At 47.7% G+C, this 22,796-nt stretch overlaps 1 protein-coding gene and 1 pseudogene across 3 annotated transcripts; both read left to right on the top strand.

The window, feature by feature from the left end:
- Positions 1-6,211: 6,211 nt before the first annotated feature.
- On the top strand, positions 6,212-10,486 carry LOC108526179 (trypsin-2-like; annotated as a pseudogene).
- A 6,264-nt stretch (positions 10,487-16,750) lies between these two features.
- LOC108526176 (trypsin-2) lies at positions 16,751-21,173 on the top strand. 3 transcript variants are annotated; one of them, XM_017866823.1, is made up of 6 exons: positions 17,544-17,617; positions 18,644-18,803; positions 19,158-19,199; positions 19,863-20,116; positions 20,531-20,667; positions 20,965-21,173. In XM_017866823.1, the coding sequence occupies exons 1-6, from the start codon at positions 17,578-17,580 to the stop codon at positions 21,115-21,117; spliced, it is 786 nt and encodes a 261-aa protein (XP_017722312.1). In that variant the 5' UTR covers positions 17,544-17,577; the 3' UTR covers positions 21,118-21,173. The 3 variants fall into 3 exon arrangements, with proteins under 3 accessions (XP_017722311.1, XP_017722313.1, XP_017722312.1); XM_017866822.1 differs by lacking the exons at positions 17,544-17,617; positions 19,158-19,199 and adding an exon at positions 16,751-16,884 and having other exon boundaries at positions 20,965-21,168; XM_017866824.1 differs by lacking the exon at positions 19,158-19,199 and having other exon boundaries at positions 17,500-17,617.
- Positions 21,174-22,796: the final 1,623 nt, after the last annotated feature.

The following is a 22,796-nucleotide window of genomic DNA, read 5'->3' as shown; positions in this document are numbered from 1 at the left end:
ACTGTGTCTGTGTCTGCTCTCTCACACTCCTTCACACTGGAAAGCGTCCTCCAATCTCAGGTCAGACACGACAGTCCCCCTTAAAGGTAAGCAGAGCCCCTGGCTCCCAAAATGTGTTCCATGGTACACTAGATTAGCACTCACAAAGAGATGGAATCCAAAAATTAGAAGCTTGGGAGAAAGGGGGCACTGGTTTCTAGAGAAAAGTGTGTTTCAGAAAGGTGGTCTTTGGCGGGGAGTATTCATTTTTATGTGGGTTCTCACAGTGGTTAGAGCTACTCTGCCTTCAGCACAATCACAGCACAGAAAATGTATCAGCATCTTTGAGGCGGCCCAAAAAATCTGACCAGCTGAATCTTATTGCTAACATACACCAATAAGGACAAATGCTGTTGGTGACGATGTGCCTCTCCCAGGAAAGTGTTGGCACCAAGCCCTGGACCAAGCCCTCCCTTCTCATTGACCTGAAAAATCAGACTCAAGTAAGTCTCCCTGGCCCCCTAACTCTTCCCTCAATTCCCTCGTTCCATCTCTGTGAGCAGCTAGAGAGATGTCCGGCCTACCATAACGGGAGCCTGACTGTGACTTGGGAATCAAGGCCAGCTCTGCACTCTTCATTTTCGTCTTCTTTGCCTTTGGGGTAGGACGCTGCAGTGAATCCCACAGCCAACACCAGCTCCCCACTCTGACCAGGGAAAGAAACTAGAGAGGGTCAGGATTCACCCATTTGATCAATTAACTGAGGAAGGATTCCTTTTCATAAAACTTGCTTGCTTTTGAGACACTTCAAGTGAGTGATTTGGGACTCTTTAAAAAAGGTAGAAGGAAAGACATCTGAAAGCTGTGACACTATCCAGCCACTCTGGCCACACGTTGGCTGGCTTGCACCCACTGGACACAGCAGAGGGAGGCAGGGCCCGTGGCACCTGTGGCACCTGCAAAACCTCCTCCTGACAATTCTGAGAAGGCCCATATTCGGGCCGTAGCTTGTCAAGGTTGTCACTGATGATCCAAGCAAGCTTCTCTTTAAAATTCTACCTTCACCTTCTGTCCCAAGTGCTTGTGGACACCCCAGAGTGCTGGTACCAAGGGCCAAGAACAGCCAAGGGAGACAGACAAGTTCAGAGCATACTTCCAGTTACAGGGAACAGAGCACAGGTTTCCAAGTGTCCACGGAGGAGCATGCAAACTGCAGTGATGAGTAGAGTAAAACCTCTACATGGAGCACAGCATTCCTGGCAAGCACAGGGGACCGCAGTCCACATGCTGTGGAATACACCCAAGTATACATCAGACACTTGTTTGGTAAACAGTAAATGTGTCAGATCAATTACCTTAAGAGGGTCATCTGTGCTCCACATGTGTGATTCATGTGAGGAGACGGCTACCAGTTACTACGTTCAGAGGAAAACAGGGCTCAGCGCTCACACACAATGGACAGATACACATGGTTTACCCAGAAAGTCACTGCATAAAAACATTAGTTTGTTCAACACGGATTTGGTTATTATGGAATCCAAACGCAGACCCTAGTTCACCTTGCAGCCTTGAGTTTGTCTGCTTATGGAGAAATATATACAGTAGACAGATAGAGAAGAAACTTACACTTTTTCCCTTTCTTACCATAATGTCAGTGTCCCATCTGAATGTCATCATCACTCAAGAGTCAAGGGAAGAACCAAAGGCTTCATATAAACAGGACTGGGTGGGGAGTGTTAGTTTCCACTCTTTTCTGTCTCCATTCAGATCATTCCTATCAAAGCCCAGCTGGTTACCTGAGCCAAGAGACAGACATAAGGATCCCAATGGCCTCCAGACGCCTGCTTCCACCTCCTACCTGGGCCACGAAGACTCTACACAGGAGAGTGAGCCACCCCACTCAGAAGAGTTGTCAGCAGAAACAGGGCATGAAAATCACAGATAACCATGAGATTTCTTCCAAGTGATTAGTGTAAAATAAACCACCACCACCAACAACAAAAACACCTAACAAGCAAAAAAATGCTTATTCAAAATCCAAGACAAAATACTGAGTGAGAGGCAGGCCATGTGGTTGCATGTTCTCAGGCCACACAGCTTTCCAAGTCCATTTGCTCACATGGAACCATGAGATGTGAAGGTCTCCAGAGCGTGTGGTCGGGATGGAGGCTGGTACTGTTCACCTGTGGGTCCAGATAATAGGGCAAAGAAGCAGAAAGCTGCAACTCTGTCCACCACCACAGCTTATGCCCTCCTTCCCACAGAGACTCTGAAGAGCCCCCACCTCAGCCTTCACACAAAACATCTCCTTCTGAATCACCACAGCCAGGCTGGAGTGCCGTGGCGTGGTCTCTCCTCACTACAGCCTCTGCCTCCTGGGTTCAAGTGACTCAGCCTCCCAAGTACCTGGGATTACAGGCACCTGCCACCATGACCAGCTAATTTTTTTTTTTGTATTCTTGGTAGAAACAGGGTTTCACCATATTGGCCAGGTTGGTTTTGTTGTCCTGACCTCCAGTAATCCAAAGTGTTGGGATTACAGGCATGAGCCCCTGCTACTGGCCCAGGACCCATTTAAAAAAAATAATAATTTCTACTTTTATTTTAGATTCAGGGGGTACATGTGCAGGTGCGTTACATGGGTATATTGTGTGATGTTGAGGTTTGGGACACAAATGATCTCATCACTCAGGCAGTGAGCATAGTGCCCAATAGGTAGTTTTTCACCCTTTCCACCCTCCTTCTCTCTTCCCTCTAGTAGTTGCAGTGTCTACTCTTCCCATCTTTATACTCATGTATACCCAATGCTCAGCTCGCACTTATAGATGAGAACGTGATATTTGGTTTTCCGTTCCTATGTTAATTTGCTTAGGATTATGGTCTCCAGCTCCAACCATATTGCTGCAAATAACATGATTTCATTCTTCTCATGGCTGCATAGTATTCCACGGTGTATATGTACCACATTTCCTTTCTCCAGTCTACCGCTGATGGCCACCTAGGTTGATTTCATGGCTTTGCTATGGTGAATAGTGCTGTTACCGATATGCAAGAGCAAGTCTTTTTGGCAGAACAATTATTTTCCTTTGGGTAAATGCCCAGTAAAGGAATGCTGAATGGAATCATAGTTCTGTTTTAAATTATTTCAGAAATCTCCAAAGTGCTTTCTGCATTACTTTTTCCATGAACTAATTTACACTCGGGCCAACAGTGTACACACATTCCCTTTCCTCTGCAGCCTCAACAGCATCTTCCATTTTTTTGACATTTTAATAATAGCCACCCTGCAGCCAAGCTCTTTCAAGGTCAATGTGGGGAAGAGCCACAAGCCTCCCTTTTCCCGAACAGAATTATTGCCTGCACACTGGTAGAGTTCTTGAATTCATCTGTCTTTCGTTGTTTGGTTTTCATAGAAAAACCAAAGGTAAAGTAGTATGACATTCCACACCTGAACCAGTTTGTAGCCCCCAGAGCCTGCTGGGAAGGGTTCCTCAAGCATGCATTGATCTTGTCACCTAGAATTTGAGAGATCAAGAAGCCCGATAGCAACCAACCATACAACTGCCCATCAGTGCCCATCCTGTCACGGGATTAGCTCAATTCTGGCTCTGCAGACACTGGCAGCCACAGGTCACAAACCCTGGGTCTCTGTGGGCCTCCCTCATCACCCAGGGCCACAATGGGCTGCCTGTCCTAGGCAGAGACACAGCAACATTCTCTTAAATTGAAATGAAGCATAAATTCCCTTCACCAATAATCATCTGAGGGCACAATCCTTGCCTCCTTCCTTGGAGATTTTAAAACACACATCTCTCTGACCCAAATAGATAGGTGAGATCTAATTTTAAATGGGGGACAATTGGGATGAATTGCAGTATCAGGAATGAATCCCAAGTGTTTTTGTGTGGGGACAGGCATCCACATCCCGAACGGTACCAGGAGATAGGGAAAAATGCAGGAGAGGAGAAGAGAATAAAAGGGCGACAAAGTGGCTGAAAGTCATTGAAAGCTTCTCTCGTGGTTCTTTCTGGTTCTGGTTGCTTTTCCAAGGTCTTGAATGCAGGCAGGGCCAGCACTGGTTGGGAGCTGCTGCTCTGGGAGATGGGAGAGTCACTTCACCTCCAGAAAGCTCATGTGATCATCTGTAAAATGGGGAATCCCATAAGTGGTTGTGATGATAAAGTGAAAAAAACATTCTTAACTTATATGAGTTACATGCTGTATAGGAAGTCACGTGCTATATAGTAAGCACACAGAAATGATTCACTGTTATCATAATTGAAGGACAGTGGTTTGGTGTGCTAAGTACTAAACACAAGCCTGAAAGATGTCTTAGAGAAGTAGACAAAGAAATCTCTAGTTCAGAGTGAACAGTACCAAGAATGCCATATCCCCCAAATTGAGCATGGGTAGCTGGATCTGAGCCTATCCTACACATGTGAGTCTACAATATGAGGTAAAGGTCTCCACATATACCTATCTTCTCTGCCTGTAAGGTCATTCCTTTTGAAGAAAGCTGACCTCAGACTATACTGTGATCATTTAAGGAAGAGTGCAAAATACGGAGAAGGCTAGTCTTCAAGTTCTAGATACAGAAAATCCTCATATTCTTAGGTGTTCCGTTTCAGACGCAGAGTCAGAGACACAAGCACTGATCCAAAAATCCCCTTTTCCAAAACAATTTTCCATCTTCTACCAAGGTTCGCATCCCTGTTTAGTGCACACTGGTGTCTACAGTTGCTAGAGCAAGAGTCTCTCCTTATCCTCTAAGGCGGGAGTTCTGTGAAGACCCCATGACAAGGGGAAAAAATGAAACAACATGCTTAGGGACAATACAGGAAAAGCCCATATTATCGATGCTCCAAAACCAGGCTTCCTCAGGCTTGGCCACTTATTCATGAGCAGAGAGCTGTGTCATCTACATGGTAGTCATGGCCTAGATGGGTCTGGAACTATGGCAAGGTAAGGCTCTGACACATGGTGTCAGAAGAAAGATGAATTCAATCATCTACTTCTGCCAGGAAGAACAGTAACAGGAAGGAATCAGATGTACAGTTAGTCCTCTGGGGACCTCTGTCTTGATCCTCAATAAATCTCGTTTTAGATGCCACCTGCAGCAATTCCCACACTTCACAATGCACTCCATGGCTTGTTGGCCTTACGATCAGCTCTGGCAAGTTCTGTATTCTTCGGCAAGACAGAATCCTTCTGAATCTCATTGTCTTCCTCTATAAATGGAAATAAGTTCGCTCTGCACATATCACAAATAGCATGTTTGTGGGAAGTTCAACTGTGAAACTCAGCATAAATGAAAAGCAATGTACCACTGTTGCTTATATGAAAACTCTTGTAAAGTAGTCAGACACCATGCACCATCTAAGGTTAGCAGTGTTATGTATTAACCCATCAGTGATTAGAGGAGGTACGGGGTGGAGAGGGGGTTTCCAAGCAGTGGGTCTCCTGGCTGTGGGAAAGCTAGCTTGGCAGCCATGCCAGGAGCTAAACCTGAAGGATCTCTGTGTGTCCTCTCAACTCCACCGGCCCCACTTTGGCATTTTTTCCAACTCTCTCTGGTTTCCATTTGCTTCCTCCCTCTAGCCCCCAGGCCATGTCCAATTTCAACACCAAGTTTCTGAGCTTTGCTCATTTTGTTCACTGTCACCAGAACATTCCTGCTTCTTTTACCTTTCAAACAATTCAACCTTGAACTCTGCTCACTCCTGCCCATCACAAACTTGAGCTCAGACTTGCTGAGAACGGAAAGCACCCTCACAAGGAAGCTCCTTCTTTCCTTGCATCATTAGACTTCAGCAGAGATAGCATCTCTATCTCCACACTGTTCTGGCCAGGTTGTACCTCAGTCAATTACACAACTGTGTCTTAGTGGCCTTGGTAGGGCCCACATCAACGTATTCTCTGGGAAGATTCACTTTGTACTGAGCCCAGCATAATCTCACTGCATGTAAGACAGAAAATTCTAGACCCACCCCTCCACATCTTCGTTACTGAACCCAATATGTGACCCATTTACCATGTGCTCAAATCTCTACCTACTGCTGATTCTCAGATCAGATCATAACTCAGATTTACCATGGTCCAAACTCTGACATCTGATTGGGGGCATATCATTCTGGTTCATGCTGTCAGCCCCAAGCAGGTGGGTCAGTTTGCATCGCCCTGAGTACAGGTTGCCAGGGCACCAGGAGGCTGCATTAAAAGAACCTATGACACGATGCACATGAGACAGACAAATGTCTTCACATTGAAGAAGGGGAGGAGTGTGCCATTGGTTTTCCATCCTCCAGATGCACTGAGTAAGTTCCTACATAACGTGTGCCCCCTCCTTCTTTGCAACACTTCCCATCCTTAAGTCTTGGTAGGAAGGAGAGCCATCTGGAAGCCCAGAATCCAATGGAATGTGAGTCTCCCTTCTTCTTATCCGTTAGTGTTGGTATTCTTGTTCCCAAAGTCTTGGATTTGACATGCCCACACACTGACTGGAGAGAAGCATCTTCATTTTCACAGGAATGAGCCTTAGATAAGACTTTCCTCCACTCTTGGGGGCTCCCGGACACTGAAAAGCCAAGCTTGTTACCGACGTTTGTCCTTCCTTAAGTACATTAAATACATTCCCAATAGTTAATAGTTAAACAGGTAGGCCATTCTCCCTCCTTCTAAGCCTCGTCTCCGCAGCCTAAGAAAGCCTAGCTCTGTGATCCGGGGCTTGGTTTTCCCTGTCTTCCCCATCCCAGCATCCTTCTAGGAAACAGCCAGTCTCCCTCTCTGGTCTCAGAAGGCAAGTTTCCTTATCACATGTGAATCACAAACCCACAGAGTGGCCAAACATAGCCGAGCTGATGCAAGACCCTGGGAAGGGGAAAGTTGCAGGTGTGTTTGTGTTGGGAGGAGCGGTGACCTTCACCTCACAGACACCTCCTCTCCTGATCCTCGGGAGGTATAAAGATGGGTCCTCCACCACCAGTCAGGCAAACTCTACCATCATGAATCCACTCCTGATCCTTACCTTTGGGAGCTTCTGGTGAGTATCATGCCCTGCCTCAGGCCCCGCCAACCCCCTTTCCTGAAAGACACAAGCCCTTCCATTCTTGCCACCTCTCCCTTTTTGACTGTGCTCTGATATTCTATTTCCTCTATCTTGCATCTCTGCTTCCCATCCTCCTTGGGCTCTCTTTAACCCTCACCTGTTTCAACTTCTCCGTGATTTCACTCCCACCACTGTCATTCATCCATATCCGAGCTGTGGCTGGAGAAGCTGGGAAAGGAGCTCAGGTGGGGCTTGCCCAGGAAATGAAGCAGCAGGCTTCATGCTTGGCTCCGACAGCAACAGAATAGCACAACTAGAGCTGCTCTTAACCTCGAATGCACCTGGGGAGGTTGAAATATTTCTCATGCCAGAGAGTCAGCTCTAGACATTCTAACTTCATTTGTCTAGGGTGAAGCTTGTGTTCTGGGCTTTTAAGCTTCCCAGGTGATTTGTAACATTTCAAGGCATGCAGCCAAGGTTAAGAATTGCTGGACTACTGGCCAAAAACAACATCTACCTTTGTTCTGCCGAAGTGAGTCTGGGGGCTACCCTCAACTCTGCCCTGACAGCACAGATGTGAGCTATGGGGGAAGCTGGTGATGGCCAGGTCTCTGCAGCCAGGGGATTTTCCTAGCTTGGCCAAAGTATCCTGACAATCCAGGGCTCAAATAGCCAGGGGAAGTACACAGGTAATGAATAAAAGAGAGAAGCACTCAGTGGGTGAGACAATCACATCCCAACTATCCCACTGGAAGCATTGTGAGGACATTCCTTACAACCTCAGCCTGGAGAGATCTGAGTCCCCACAGGGTACTTAGCTACATGCCCTGGAGACAAAGAGACTTGGGAGCCACAGCCAGTGATGTTCACCAGGGGTGACAGTGCTTCCTCCCTTGCCTAGCCTCACTGTGCTTCTTAAGGATTTCTAATTAGCAGAAAGCAACCACAGGCTGGGAGCACCATGCCTAACATGCTACTGACTTCCCTTCTCCCTTCCCATCTCCACTCCAGTGGCTGCCCCATTTCATGATGATGACAAGATCACTGGGGGCTACACCTGTGAGGAGAATTCTCTCCCCTACCAGGTATCCCTGAATTCTGGCTACCACTTTTGTCGTGGCCCCCTCCTCAGCGAACAGTGGGTGGTATCAGCAGCTCACTGCTACAAGCCATAAGTGTGGGGCCCCTGACTGCAAAGCTCCCAGTCAGGCTACCTGGGAGAGCTTGGCCTCAGCCCAAGGAAGTACTGAGGTTTGGTAAGATGGAGGGGAGAGATGGTGGAGAAGAAAACTTGTTGGCAGCAGCTGACTCCACAGAACAGAGAGTGAACACAAGACGGGAACCTCTCACACCCAGGCAAATCCATGAAACAGCAAGGGATGTGGTCATAAAAGCAGGCAGGGATGATCTTGGGGTGGTCAGAGCTAATGAGAAAAGCAGGCAAGTACCTTTTGCTGGTTAGCCACATATTAAAGCCACCTAAGAAAGAGTTTTTAAAAATACTGATGCCTGTGTCCTATCCCAGGGCAATTAACTCAAAATTTCCAGGAAGAGGGTGTGAATATCAGTGAGTCTTTAACACTCTACCTCTGGTAACTGTAGAGTGCATAGACACAGCTGAGAACTGCTGCCTACACCAAGAACTCTCAAACATGAGTATGTGTCAGAACCACCTGCAGGCTTGTTAAGGCACAAATCACTGGGTACCATCCCCAAGGTTCTGATCAGTAGGTGGGGGTAAGGACCAAGAATTTACATTTCTAACAAGTTCCCAGGAGATGCTAATGCTATGGCTATCCTTGGATTAGATTATACAGAAGGGTGGTGCTCACCAGGCCAAGAAGGGAGGGGGGAGCAGGCACTGTGCGCAGTTAGCAAAGGCCTGGGGTGAAGCATGCTGGGAAATCTTAAAGGAGCTCCTTGTGCCCACACTGCTAGTGACTGTGGAGATTGTGGGAAAGAGACTGGGAAGGCTGGTTGAGGAGCAGCCTCCTGTGGGATCCCTTTGCCTCTTCCCCACCTCACTACCACCAATCTCTGAAGCAGAAAGGTCCTGGGCCTCACACATGCACTGACCCACATCCCTCTCCTGCCCATGCAATATGGTCACACATCCCACCCCATGCCTCCAGATCTGTCCATGAGCAGGGAACTTGAGGACCCTGGGGAAGGTGGGATGGGTACCCCGGCTATGGGAGTAGGTCTTCACCATGCCTGCCTTGCCCAACAGCCGCATCCAGGTGAGACTGGGAGATCACAACATCAAAGTCCTGGAGGGGACTGGAACAGTTCATCAATGCAGCCAAGACCATCCGCCACCCCAGATACAACTGGAGGATTCTGGACAATGACATCCTGCTGATCAAGCTCTCCAGGCCTGCCATCATCAATGCCTACGTGTCCACCATCTCTTTGCCCACTGCCCCTCCAGCTCCTGGCACCGCATGCTTCATCTCCGGTTGGGGAAACACTCTGAGTTCTGGCAGTGAGTGGGAACTTTGTCCTTCTACTTCCCTCCGTCCTCACAATTTCCAGAACAAACTATGCCTTTTAACTTGAATCCTCTGGCCTCCAGGCTTAAGACACATTTCTAATGCCCATTACCCCCGGGCTCTTCACTGGGCACCAGAAAGATGCAAAATAAAAAGGATGTGGCTCCTAAAATCTAAAGACAGGACAAATGGAGAACGTGCTATAATCATGTCTTGGGTTCAACAATGATCATTCTGGGAACTAAAAGCCAGAGTCCCTATCCAGGACTTATGTTTTGGAGTCCTCTCCAGGGGCAGTGTTCCTCTTCGATGTTCCATCCTAGATTGTCTCCTTCTCTGGCTTGACCCACATTTTGACTTTCTTTGATCTCTTCCTGATCCTCACAGTCAACTATCCAGACGAGCTGCAGTGCCTGGAAGCTCCTGTGCTGACCCAGGCTAAGTGTAAAGCCTGTTACCTGGGAAAGATTACAGACAACATGTTTTGCATGGGCTTCCTCGAGGGAGGCAAGGATTCTTGCCGGGTGACTTGACCCCTCCCATGCTGAGGCTCCCACTGATACCCAGGCCCCATCCAGGAAAAAGATTTGAACTCCCAAGGTAGCAGGGTGGAGGAGGCTCCTTGTAGTGCCCCCATGGAGAAGTGAGGAAGGCTCCTTTGGGCTGCATGCTGTCTGCTTAGGAAGAACAGAGAATGTGCCACCCTGAGAAGGACGTGGAGTCACAGAGCTGGCTGGAAAGGGGTCTTTTAAGGTTCAGAGTAAATGTAGCTATATTCCTCCTCCATCTCTCCATACAACTTGTCCCTTCTACCCAGCTTGATGATGGTGGCCCTGTGGCCTGCAACGGAGAGCTCCAAGGTGTTGTCTCCTGGGATGATGGCTGTGCCCAGAAGAACAAGCCTGGAGACTACACCAAGGTCTACAACTATGAGAACTGGATTAAGGACACCATAGCTGCCAACAGCTAAACCCCCTGTCCTGCTGCAGTCTCTATACTAGTAAAGTGACCCTGCTCTCACCGTCTATGTCTGTGCCTGCTCCCTCACACTCCTTCACACTGGAAAGCATCCTCCAATCTCAGATCAGACACAAATGTCCCCCTTAAAGGTAAGCAGAGCCCCAGCTCCCAAAATGTGTTCCATGGTACACTAGATTAGCACATACAAAGAGATGGAATCCAAAACAAGCAGCAGCTTGGGAGAAAGGGGGGCACTGTTTTCAGGTGGTCTTTTGGTGGGGAGGTTGATTTTTATTGGGCTTCTCACGTGGTTGGGGCTTACTCTGCCTTCAGACAATCCACAGCAAAGAAATGGTCACATCTTCCCAGAACAGCCCAAAAAATTGAACAGCTAAAATCTTGTTGCTAAAATAAAAACAATAATTACCAATGCTACTACTGGTGATGACATGGACTTCTCCCAGGAATGTTTTGGCACCCTCGACCCAAGCCCTCCCTTCTCATTGACCTGGAAAATCCAGAACTCAGTAAATCCCTCCTGCCCCCCCTGCTGATTATCCCCTGAACTCCCTAGTTCCATCCTCTGTAGCAGCTAGAGAGATGTCCGCCACCATAAGCGGAGCCTGACTGCAACTTGGAATCAAGCCCAGCCTCTGCACACTGCAATTTTCCCGTCTTCTTTGACCTTTGGGATACGGCGCGCAAGTGAATCCCTCAAGCTACCACCAGCTCCCCACCTCTGACCAGGGAAAGAAACTAGAGAGGGTCAGGATTCCCCATTTGATCAATTTGCTGAGGAAGGATTCATATTTCATAAAACTTGCTCTCGCTTTTGAGACACTTCAAGTGAGTTATTTGGGACACCTTACAAAGGTGGAAGGAAAGACATCTGAGGGCTGTGACACCATCCAGCCACTCTAGCCACATGTTGGCTGACTTGCACCCACTGGACGCAGCAGATGGAGACAGGCCCCATGGCACCTGTGGCACCTGCCAAAGCCTCCTCCTGGCAATTCTGAGAGGGCCCATGTTGGGTTCATACCTCATCTAAGCTTGTCACTGAAGATCCAAGGAAGCTTCCATTTGAAATTCCACTTTCACCTTCTATCCCAAGTGGTTGTGGACACCCCTGGGAGCTGGTACCAAGGGCCAGGAGCAGCCAAGGGAGAAAGACAAGTTCAGAGCATGTTTCCAGTTACAGGGAACACAGCACAGACCTCAAGTGTCCACGGAGCAGTGTGCAAATTGCACTGATGAGTAGAGTAAACCCTCTACATGCAGCAAAGCATTCCTGGAAAACACAGGGGACCGCAGTCCACATGCTGTGGAATACACCACATGCTGTGGTATGAATCAGACACTTGTTTGGTAAACAATAAATGTGTAAGATCAAATACCTTCAGAGGGCCATCTGTGCTCTAGATGTGGTTCGTGTGAGGAGACAGCTACCACTCAGTATCTTCAGAGGAAAATAGGGCTCAGGGATCACACACAATGGACAGATACACACAGGTCACCCAGAAAGTCACTGCATACAAACATCACTTTGTTCAACATGGATTTTGTTTTTATGGAGTCCAAATGCAGATCCTAGCTCACCTTACAGCCTTGGGTTTGTCTGCTTTTGGAGATACATACCCAGTAGGTAGATAGACAGACAAGAAACATACATTTTTTCCCTTTCTTACCATAATGTCAATGCCTCGTCTGAATATCATCATCACTCAAGAGTCAAGGGAAGAACCAAACGCTTCACAGAAACAGGACTGGGCAGGGAGTGTTAGTTTCCACTGTTTTCTGTCCATATTCAGATCATTCCTAACAAAGCCCAACTGGCTACCTGAAGCCAAGAGACAGACATAAGGATCCCAATGGCCTTCCACATGGCTGCTTCCACCTCCTACCTGGGCCATTTAGACTCTTTACACAGAAAAGTCAGTCACCACTGAAGGGTTGCCAGCAGAAACAGGGCATGAAAATCACAGACAACCATGGGATTTCTTCCATGTGGTCAGTGTAAAATAAACCACCACCACCATCAAAAACACAAAACAAGAAAAAAAAAATGCTTATTCAAAAAAAAAGACAAAATACTGTGTGAGAGTCAGGCCATGGGGTTGCCTTTTCTCAGGCCACACAGCTTTCCCAGTCCATTTGCTCACATGGAACTGTGAGATGTGAAGGTCTCCAGAGCATGTGCTCGGGATCCAGGCTAGTACTGTTCACCTGGGGGTCCAGACCAAAGGGCAAAGAGGCAGAAAGCTACAATTCTGTCCACCGCCACGGCTTAGGGCCTCCTTCTCACAGAGGCTCTGAAGAGCCCCCACCTCAGCCTTCACACAAAACATCTTCTTCTGGCTCAACACCAGCCAGGCTGGAGTGCTGTGGCATGATCTCTGCTCACTACAACCTCCACCTCCTGAGTTCAAGTGATTCCGCCTCCCAAGTAGCTGGGATTACAGGCACCCACCACCATGACCAGCTAATTTTGGGGTTTTTGTTTTGTTTTGTTTTTTGTATTTTTTTGTATTTTTAGTAGAGACAGGGTTTCACCATGTTGGACAGGCTGGTTTTGAACTCCTTACCTCAAGTGATCCAAAGTGTTGGGATTGCAGGTGTAAGCCACCAATTCTGGCACAGGCCCCATTTAAAAAAAAAATAATTTCAACTTTTATTTTAGATTCAGGGGCTACATGTGCAGGTTTGTTACATGAATATATTGTGTGATGCTGAGGTTTGGGGCACAAATGATCTCATCACGCAGACACCGAGCATAGCACCCAATAGGTAGTTTTTCAGCCCTTTCAACCTCCTTCTCTCTTTCCTCTACCAGATGTATTGTGTACTGTTCCCATTTTTATATCCATGTGTACCCCACTCTCAGCTCAAACTTATACATGAGAATGTGGTTTTTGGCTTTCCGTTCCTATGTTAATTTGCTTAGGATTATGGTCTCCAGCTCCATCCATGTTGCTTCGAAGGACAAGATTTCATTCTTTTCGTGGCTGCATAGTATTCCATGGTATATATGTACCATATTTCTTTTATCCAGTCTACTGCTGATGGACACCTAGCTTCATTCCATGGATTTGCTACTGAGAATAGTGCTGTGATGGACGTGTAAGAACGTGTGTTTTTGGCAGAGCAATTATTTTCCTGTGGGTATATGCCCAGTCAAGGAATTGCTGGGTGGAATGGCAGATCTGTTTTAAATTATTTCAGAAATCTCCAAACTGCTTTCTGCATTAATTTTTCCATGAAATAATTTACACTCGCCTCAACAGTGTCTTAGCATTGCCTTTCCTCTGCAGCCTCACCAGCATCTTCTATTTTTTTGACGTTTTAATAAAGCCACTTGGCTGCCAAGCCCTTTCAAGGCCAATGTGGGGAAGAACCACAAACCTCCCTTTTCCCGAAGAGAATTCTTGCCTGACCACTTGTAGAATTCTTGTTTTCATCTGTCTTTTGTTGTTTGGTTTTCAAAGAAAAACCAAAGATAAAGTGGTATGACCTTCCACACCTGAACCAGTTTGTAGCCACCAGAGCCTGCTAGGAAGGGGCCGGTCAAGCATGCATTGATCTTGTCACCTGGAATCTAAGAGATCAACAAGCCCCATAGCAACCGACCATACAACTGCCCATCAGCACCCATCCTTTCAAGGGATTAGCTCAATTCTGGTTCTGCAGACACTGGCAGCCACAGGTCACAAACCCTGGGTCTCTGTAGGCCTCCCTCATCACCCAGGGCCACAATGGGCTGCCTGTCCTGGGCAGAGACACAGCAGCATTCTCCTAAACTGAAATTAAGCATAAATTCCCTTCACCAATAATCATCTGAGGGCACAGTCCCTGCCTCCTTCCTTGGGGATTTTAAAACACACATCTCTCTGACCAAACAGGTAGGTGAGATCTGATTTTAAAGAGGGAAAAATTGGGATGAACTGGGGTATCAGGAATGGATCCCAAGTGTTTTTGTGTGGGGACAGGCATCCTGAACTGTATCTGGAGATGGAGAAAAAATAATTTCAACTTTATTTAGATTCAGGGGAAAGGAGAAGAGAAAAAATGGGGACAAAGTGGCTGAGAGTCCTTGAAAGCTTCTCTTCTGGTTCTTTCCGGCTCTGGTTGCTGTGCCAAGGTCTTGGGTACAGGCAGGGTCAGCTCTGGCTGGGAGCTGCTGCTCTGGGAGATGGGAGAGTCACTTCACCTCCAGAAAGCTCATTTGATCATGTGTAAAATGATCATTTGATCATCTGTAAAATGTAAAATCCCAAGATGGTTGTGATGATAAAATGAAAAAAAATTCTTAACTTATGTGAGTTACATGCTGTATAGTAAGTTACATGATATAGAGTAAGCACACACAAATGATTCACTGTTACCATAATTGAAGGACAGTGGTTTGGTGTGCTAAGCACTAAACACAAGACAGAAAGATGTCTTAGAGAAGTAGACAAAAACATCTATAGTTCAGAATGAACAGTACGAAGAATGACATGTCCTCCAAATGGAGCTTGGGCAGCTGGATCTGAGCCTATCCTACACATCCGAGTCTACAGTATGAGGTAACAGTCTCCACCTATAGCTGTGTTCTCTGCCTGTAGAGTCATTGCTTTTTGAAGAAAGATGACCTCAGACTATACTGTGATCATTTAAGGAGGAGCACAAAATACTGGAGAAGGCAAGTCTTCAAGCTCTAGGTACAGAAATCCTCATATTCTTGGGTGTTCCCTATCAGACAGAGAATCAGAGCCACAAGCACTGATCCAAAAATCCCCCTTTTCCAAATAAATTTTCCATCTTCTACCAAGGTTCACCTCCCTGATTAGTGCACACTGGTGTCGACAGTTGCTAGAGCAAGAGTCTCTCCTTATCCTCTAAGGCAGGAGTTCTGTGAAGACCCAATGACAAGCAGACAAAATGAAACAACATATTTAGGGACAACACAGGAAAAGCCCATATTATCAATGCTCCAAAACCTGGTTACCTCAGGCTTGGCCAGTTATTCATGAGCAGAGAGGTGTGTCATCTACATGGCAGTCATGACCTGGATGGGTCTGGAACTGTAGCAAGGTAAGGCTCTGAGACAAGCTGCCAGGAGAAAGATGAATTCAATCATCTATTTCTGCCAGGAAGAAAAGAACCAGGAAGGAATCAGACATACAGATTGTCCTCTGGGGACCTGTGCCTTGATCCTTAATAAATCTTTTAGATGCCACCTGCAGCAATTCCCACATTTCATAACGCTCTCCATGACTTCCGTTGGCCTTATGGTCAGCTCTGCCAAGATCTGCTGTCTTGGGCAAGACAGAATCCTTCTGAATATTATTGTCTTCCTCTATAAATGGAAATAATTCTGCTCTGCACAAATCACAATTAGCATGTTTGTGGAAAGTTAAATGTGAAACTCAGCATAAATGAAAAGTAATGTACCACTGTTGCTTATGTGAAAACTCTTGTAAAGTAGTCAGGCACCATGCACCATCTAAGTATAGCAGTGTTAGGTATGAGCCCATCAGTGATTAGAGGGGTACAGGGTGGAGAGGGGTTCTCTGAGCAGTGGGTCTCCTGGCTGTGGGGAAGCTGGCTCGGCGGCCATGCCAGGAGCTAAACCCGGAGGTTCTCTTTGTGTCCGCTCAACTCCATGGGCCCCATTTTGGCATTTTTTTCAAATTCTGTCTGGTTTCCATTTGCTTCCTCCCTCTAGCCACTGGCCATGTCCAATTTCAACACCAAATTTCTGAACTTTTCTCATTTTCTTCGCCATCTCCAGAACATACCTTTTTCCTTTACCTTTCAAATTCAAACTTGAACTCTGCTTACTCCTGCCCATCACTAACCTGAGCTCAGAGTTGCTGAGAAGGGAAAGCACCCTCATAAGGAAGCTCCTCCTTTCATCATTAGACCTGAGCGCAGACAACATCCCCATCTCCACATGTTCTGTCCATGTTATGCCTCAGTCAATTACACAACTATGTCTTAGTAGCCTTGGTAGGGCCCAAATCAGGATATTCTCTGAGAAGATTCACTTTGTACTGAGCCCAGTATAATCTCACTGCATCTAAAATAGAGAATTCTAGACCCATCCCTCCACGTCTTCGTTACTGAACCCAATATGTGACCCATTTACCATGTGCTTAAATCTCTACCTACTGCTCATTCTCAGATCAGAACATAACCCAGATTTACCATGGTCCAAACTCTGACATCTGATCTGGGGCATGTCATTCTGGTTCAGACTGTCAGCCCTGAGAGGGTGGATCAGTTTGCATCACCCTGAGTGCAGGTTGCCAGGGTGAGGCTGCATAAAAAGAACCTATGACAGGATGCACATGAGAGAGACAAATATCTTCACATTGAAGAAGGGGAAGAGTGTGCCATTGGTTTTCCATCCTCCAGATGCACTGAGTAAGCTCCTTACTAACCTGTGCCCCTTCCTTCATTGAAACGCTTCCCATCCTTAAGCCTTGGTAGGAAGGAGAGCCATCTGGAAGCCCAGAATCCTAAGGAATGCTGAGTCTCCCTTCTACTTACCACTTAGTGTTGGAATTCTCTTTCCCCAAAGCCTTGGATTTAGCCTTCCCGCACACTGACCGGAGAGAAGCATCTTCATATTCACGGAATGAGCCTTAAATAAGACTTTGCTCCTCTCATGGCGGCCCCAAGACACTGAAAAGCCAAGCTTGTTACCAACGCTTGCCCTTCCTTAAGTATATTAAATACATTCCCAATAGTTAAAAGGATTCCTAAACATCCAGGTCATTCTCCCTCCTTCTAACCCTCATTTCCTCGGCCTAAGAAAGCCTGGCTGTGTGATCCAGGGCTTTGCTTTCCCTGCCTTCTCCATCCCAGTATTCTTCCAGGAAACAGCCGGTCTCCCTCTCTGCTCTCAGATGACAAGTTCCCTTATCACCTGTGAATCACAAACTCACAGAGTGGCCAAACATAGCTGAGCTGATGTAAGACCCTGGGAAGGGGAAAGCTGCAGGTGTGTTTGTGTTGGGAGGAGCGGTGACCCTCACCTCACAGACACTTCCTCTCCCAATCCTCGGGAGGTATAAAGACGGGTCTTCCGCCACCAGTCAGGCACACTCTACCACCATGAATCCACTCCTGATCCTTGCCTTTGTGGGAGCTGCTGGTGAGTTTCATGCCCTGCCTCAGGCCCCAACCACCCCTTTCCTGGCAGACGCATGCCCTTCCATTCTTGCTACCTCTCCTCTTTTGACTGTGCTCTGATGCTCTATTTCCTCCATCTGGCATCTCTCCTTCCCATCCTCCTTGGGCTCTTTTTAAGCTTCACCTCTTTCACCTTCTCCCTGATTTCACTCCCAGAACTGTCATTCATCCATATACGAGCTGTGGTTGGAGAAGCTGATAAGGGAGACCAGGTGGGGCTGGCCCACAAAATGAAGCAGCAGGCTTCAGCCTTGGCTCTGACAGCACCAGAATACCTCCACTATAGCTGCTCTTAACCTCGAATGCACCTGGGGAGGTGGAAAAATTACTCATACCAGAGACTCAACTCTAGAAATCCTCACTTCATTTGTCTAGGGTGCAGCCTGTGTTCTGGGCTTTTAAGCTTTCCAGGTGATTTTTAACATTTCTACGCATGCAGCCAAGGTTAAGAATTGCTGTTCTTTTGGCCAATAATAACGTCTACATTTGTTCTGCCGAAGTAAGCCTGGTGCATCCCTCAACTCTGCCTTCACTACACAGATCTGAGCTGAGGGGGAATCTGGTCATGGCCAGGTCTACACAGCCAGGGGTTTTTCTAGCTTGGCCGAACTATCCTGACCATCCAGGGCTTAAACAGCCAGGTGGAGTACACAGGTGGTGATTAAAAGAGAGAAGCATTCAGTGGGTGAGACAGACACATCCCAACTCCTATCCCACTGAAAGCATGGTGAGGACATTCATTGCGACCTCAGCCTGGTGACCCCAGGAGAGATCTGAGCCCCCACCGGATACCTCGCTACATGCTCTGCAGATACAGAGACTTGGAGCCACATCCAGTGATGCTCACCAGGGGTGGCAGCGCTCCCTCCCTTGCCTAGCCTCACTGTGCTTGTTAACGATTTCCAATTAGCAGAAAGCAACTGCAGGCTGGGAGCGCCACCCCTAACATGCTACTGACTTGCCTTCTCCCTTCCCGTCTCCACTCCAGTTGCTGCCCCTTTTGACGATGATGACAAGATCGTTGGGGGCTACACCTGTGAGGAGAATTCTGTCCCCTACCAGGTGTCTCTGAATTCTGGCTACCACTTCTGTGGTGGCTCCCTCATCAACGAACAGTGGGTGGTGTCAGCAGCTCACTGCTACAAGACGTAAGTGTGGGGTTCCTGACTGCAAAGCTCCCAGACAGGCTGCCTGGGAGAGCGTGGCCTCAGCCCAGGGAAGTACTGAGGTTGGGTAAGATGGATGGGAGAGGGGGTGGAGAAGAAAACTTATTGGCAGCAGCTGACTCCACAGAGCAGAGAGTGAACACAAGACAGGAACCTCTCACACCCAGGCAAATCCATGAAACAGCAAGGGTTGTGATCATAAAAGCAGGCAGGGATGATCTTGGGGTGGTCAGAGCTAGTGAGAAAAGCAGGCAAGTAGCTTTTGCTGGTTAGCTATACATTAAAGCCACCTAAGAGAGAGTTTTTTAAAATACTGATGCCTGTGTCCTATCTCAGGGCAATTAACTCAAAATTTTCAGGAAGAGGGTGTGAATATCAGTGAGTATTTAACCCTCTACATCTGGCAACTGTAGAGTATATAGACAGAGCTGAGAATTGCTGCCTACACCAAGAACTCTCAAACCCGAGTATGCGTCAGAACCACCTGCAGGCTTGTTAAGGCAGAAATCACTGGGTCCCACCCCCAGGGTTCTGATCAGTAGTTGGGGGTAAGGATCAAGAATTTACATTTCTAACAAGTTCCCAGGAGATGCTAATGCTATGGCTATCCTTGGGTTAGATTACACAGAAGGGTGGTGCTCACCAGGCCAAGAAGGGAGGGAGGAATAGGCGCTATGCGCAGTTAGCAGAGAACTGGGGTGAAGAATGCTGGGAAAACTACAAGGAGCTCCATGTGCCCACAGTGCTGGTGACTGTGGAGATTGTGGGAAAGAGATTGGGAAGGCGGGTTCAGGAGCAGCCTCCGGTGGGATCCCTTTGCCTCTTCCCAACCCTACTAGCACCAACCTCTGAAGCAGAAAGGTCCTGGGTCTCACACCTACACTGACCCACATCCCTCTTCTGCCCATGTGATATGGCCACACAGTCCACTCAATCCCTCCAGAGCTGTCCATGAGCAGGGAGCTTAAGGACCCTGGGGAAGGTGGGATGGGTGCCCCGGCTGTGGGAGAAGGTCTTCACCATGCCTTGCCTGTCCATCAGCCGCATCCAGGTGAGACTGGGAGAGCACAACATCGAAGTCCTGGAGGGAACTGAGCAGTTCATCAATGCAGCCAAGATCATCCGCCACCCCAATTATAACAGGATTACTCTGGACAACGACATCCTGCTGATCAAGCTCTCCTCACCTGCCGTCATCAATGCCCGCGTGTCCACCATCTCTCTGCCCACCGCCCCTCCAGCTGCTGGCACCGAGTGCCTCATCTCTGGCTGGGGCAACACTCTGAGCTCTGGCGGTGAGTGGCATCCTTTGTCCTTCTACTTCCCTCCATCCTCACAATTTCCAGAACAAACCATGCCCCTTAAAACCTCTGGCCTCCAGGCTTAAGACATATTTCTTGTGTCCATTACACACAGGCTCTGAACTGGACATCAGAGAGATGCAAAGTCTCCAAAACCTAGCTTCTAAAATCAAAAGACAGGACAAATGGAGAACTTGCTATAATCACGTCTTGGGAGGGGTTCAGCAATGATCATTCTGGGAACTAAAAGCCAGAGTCCCTTGCCAAGACTTATGTTTTGGAGTCCTCTCCAGGAGCAGTGTTCCTCTTCAATGTTCCATCCTAGATTATTGTCTCCTTGGGTCTTGGGTCAGAAATGTGGCCTGACCCACATTTCTACTTTCTTTGATCGCCTCCTGATCCTCACAGCCGACTACCCAGATGAGCTGCAGTGCCTGGACGCACCTGTGCTGACCCAGGCTGAGTGTGAAGCCTCCTACCCTGGAAAGATTACCAGCAACATGTTCTGTGTGGGCTTCCTCGAGGGAGGCAAGGATTCCTGCCAGGTGATTTGAACAACCTTACCCATGCTGAGGCTCCCACCGATACCCAGGCCCCACCTGGGAAAAATATTTGAACTCCCCGTGTGGTGGGGCTGAGGAGGCTCCCTGCAGTGCCCCCATGGAGATGTGAGGACAGTTCCCTTAGGCTCCCTACTGTCTGCTTAGGAAGAACAGAGAATGGGCCACTGTGAGAAGAACATGGAGCCACAGAGCTGGCTGGAAAGGGTTTTTTAAGGTTCAGAGTAAATGTAGCTATTTTCTTCCTCTCTCTTCATACAACTTCTCCCTTCTTCTCCCCAGGGTGACTCTGGTGGCCCTGTGGTCTCCAACGGACAGCTCCAAGGAATTGTCTCCTGGGGCTATGGCTGTGCCCAGAAGAACAGGCCCGGAGTCTACACCAAGGTCTACAACTATGTGGACTGGATTAGGGACACCATAGCTGCCAACAGCTAAAGCCCCTGGACCCTCTGCAGTCTCTGTATCAATAAAGTGACCCTGATCTCACTGTCTGTGTCTGTGCCTGCTGCCTCACACTCCTTCACACTGGAAAGCAACCTCCAATCTCAGGCCATACAAGGCTGTCCCCCTTAAATGTAAGCAGAGCCCCCAGCTCCCAAAATGTGTTCCATGCTACACTAGATTAGCACATACAAAGAGATGGAATCCAAAATAAGAAGAATCTTGGGAGAAAGGGGGACACTGTTCTAGATAAAAGTGAGTTCAGAACGGTGGTCTTTGGCGGGCGGTATTGATTTTTATTTGGGTTCTCACACTGGTTGGAGCTACTCTGCCTTCAGAACAATCACAGCACAGAAAATGTGTCAGCATTTTTGAGGGAGCCCGAAAAATCTGACCAGTTGAATCTTATTGCTAACATACAACAATAATGACAAATGCTGTTGCTGATGATGTGACTCTCCCAGGAATGTGTTGGCACCAAGCCCTGGACCAAGCCCTCCCTTCTCATTCACCTGGAAAATCAGACTCAAGCGAATCTCCCTGGCCCCCTAACTCTTCCCTTAACTGCCTAGTTCCATCTCTGTGAGCAGCTAGAGAGATGTCCTGCCTACCATAGCGGGAGCCAGACTGCGACTTGGGAATCAAGCCCAGCTCTGCACACTTTATTTTTGTCTTCTTTGTCTTTGAGGTAGGACTCCGCAGTGAATCCCACAGCTAACACCAGCTCCCCACTCTGACCAGGGAAAGAAACTGGAGAAGGTCAGGATTCACCCATTTGGTCAATTAACTGAGGAAGGATTCATTTTCATAAAACTTGCTTGCCTTTGAGACACTTCAAGGGAGTTGCTTGGGACTCCTTAAAAAAGATGGAAGGAAAGACATCTGAGGGCTGTGACACCATCCAGCCATTCTGGCCACACGTTGGCTGACTTGCACCCACTGGACACAGCAGAGGGAGGCAGGCTCCGTGGCACCTGTGGCACTGGCCAAAGCCTCCTCCTGGCAATTCTGAGTGGGCCCATGTTGGTGCTGTAGCTCATCCAGGCTTGTCACCGAAGATCCAAGCAAGCTTCTCTTTGAAATTCCACCTTCACCTTCTGTCCCAAGTGGTTGTGGACACCCCTGGGAACTGGTACCAAGGGCCAGGAGCAGCCAAGGGAGACAGACAAGTTCAGAGCACATTTTCTGTTACAGGGAACACAGCACAGACCTCCAATGCATTTTTAGTAGAGACAGGGTTTCGCCATGTTGGCCAGGCTGGTTTTAAACTCCTGACCTCAAGTGATCCAAAGTGCTAGAATTACAAGTGTGAGCTACTGCTCCTGACCCAGGCTCCATTTTTAAAAAATAATTTCAACTTTTATTTTAGATTCAGGGGCTACATATTCAGGTTCGTTACATGGATATACTCTGTGATGCTGAGGTTTGGGGCACAAATGATCTCATCACTCAGGCAGTGAGTTTAGTACCTAACAGGTAGTTTTTCAGCCCTTTCCACCCTCCTTCTCTCTTCTCTCTACCAGATGTATTGTCTACTATTCCCATCTTTATATCCATGTGCCAATGCTCAGCTCCCGCTTAAACATGAGAACGTGATATTTGGTTTTCTGTTCCTAGGTTAATTTGCTTAGGATTATGGTCTCCAGCTCCATCTATGTTGCTGCAAAGGACAT

The sequence above is a fragment of the Rhinopithecus bieti genome, unplaced genomic scaffold, assembly GCF_001698545.2.
Source record: "Rhinopithecus bieti isolate Rb0 unplaced genomic scaffold, ASM169854v2 scaffold_1599, whole genome shotgun sequence".
Taxonomy (NCBI): domain Eukaryota; kingdom Metazoa; phylum Chordata; class Mammalia; order Primates; family Cercopithecidae; genus Rhinopithecus; species Rhinopithecus bieti.
This window is presented reverse-complemented; position numbering and strand designations above follow the sequence as displayed.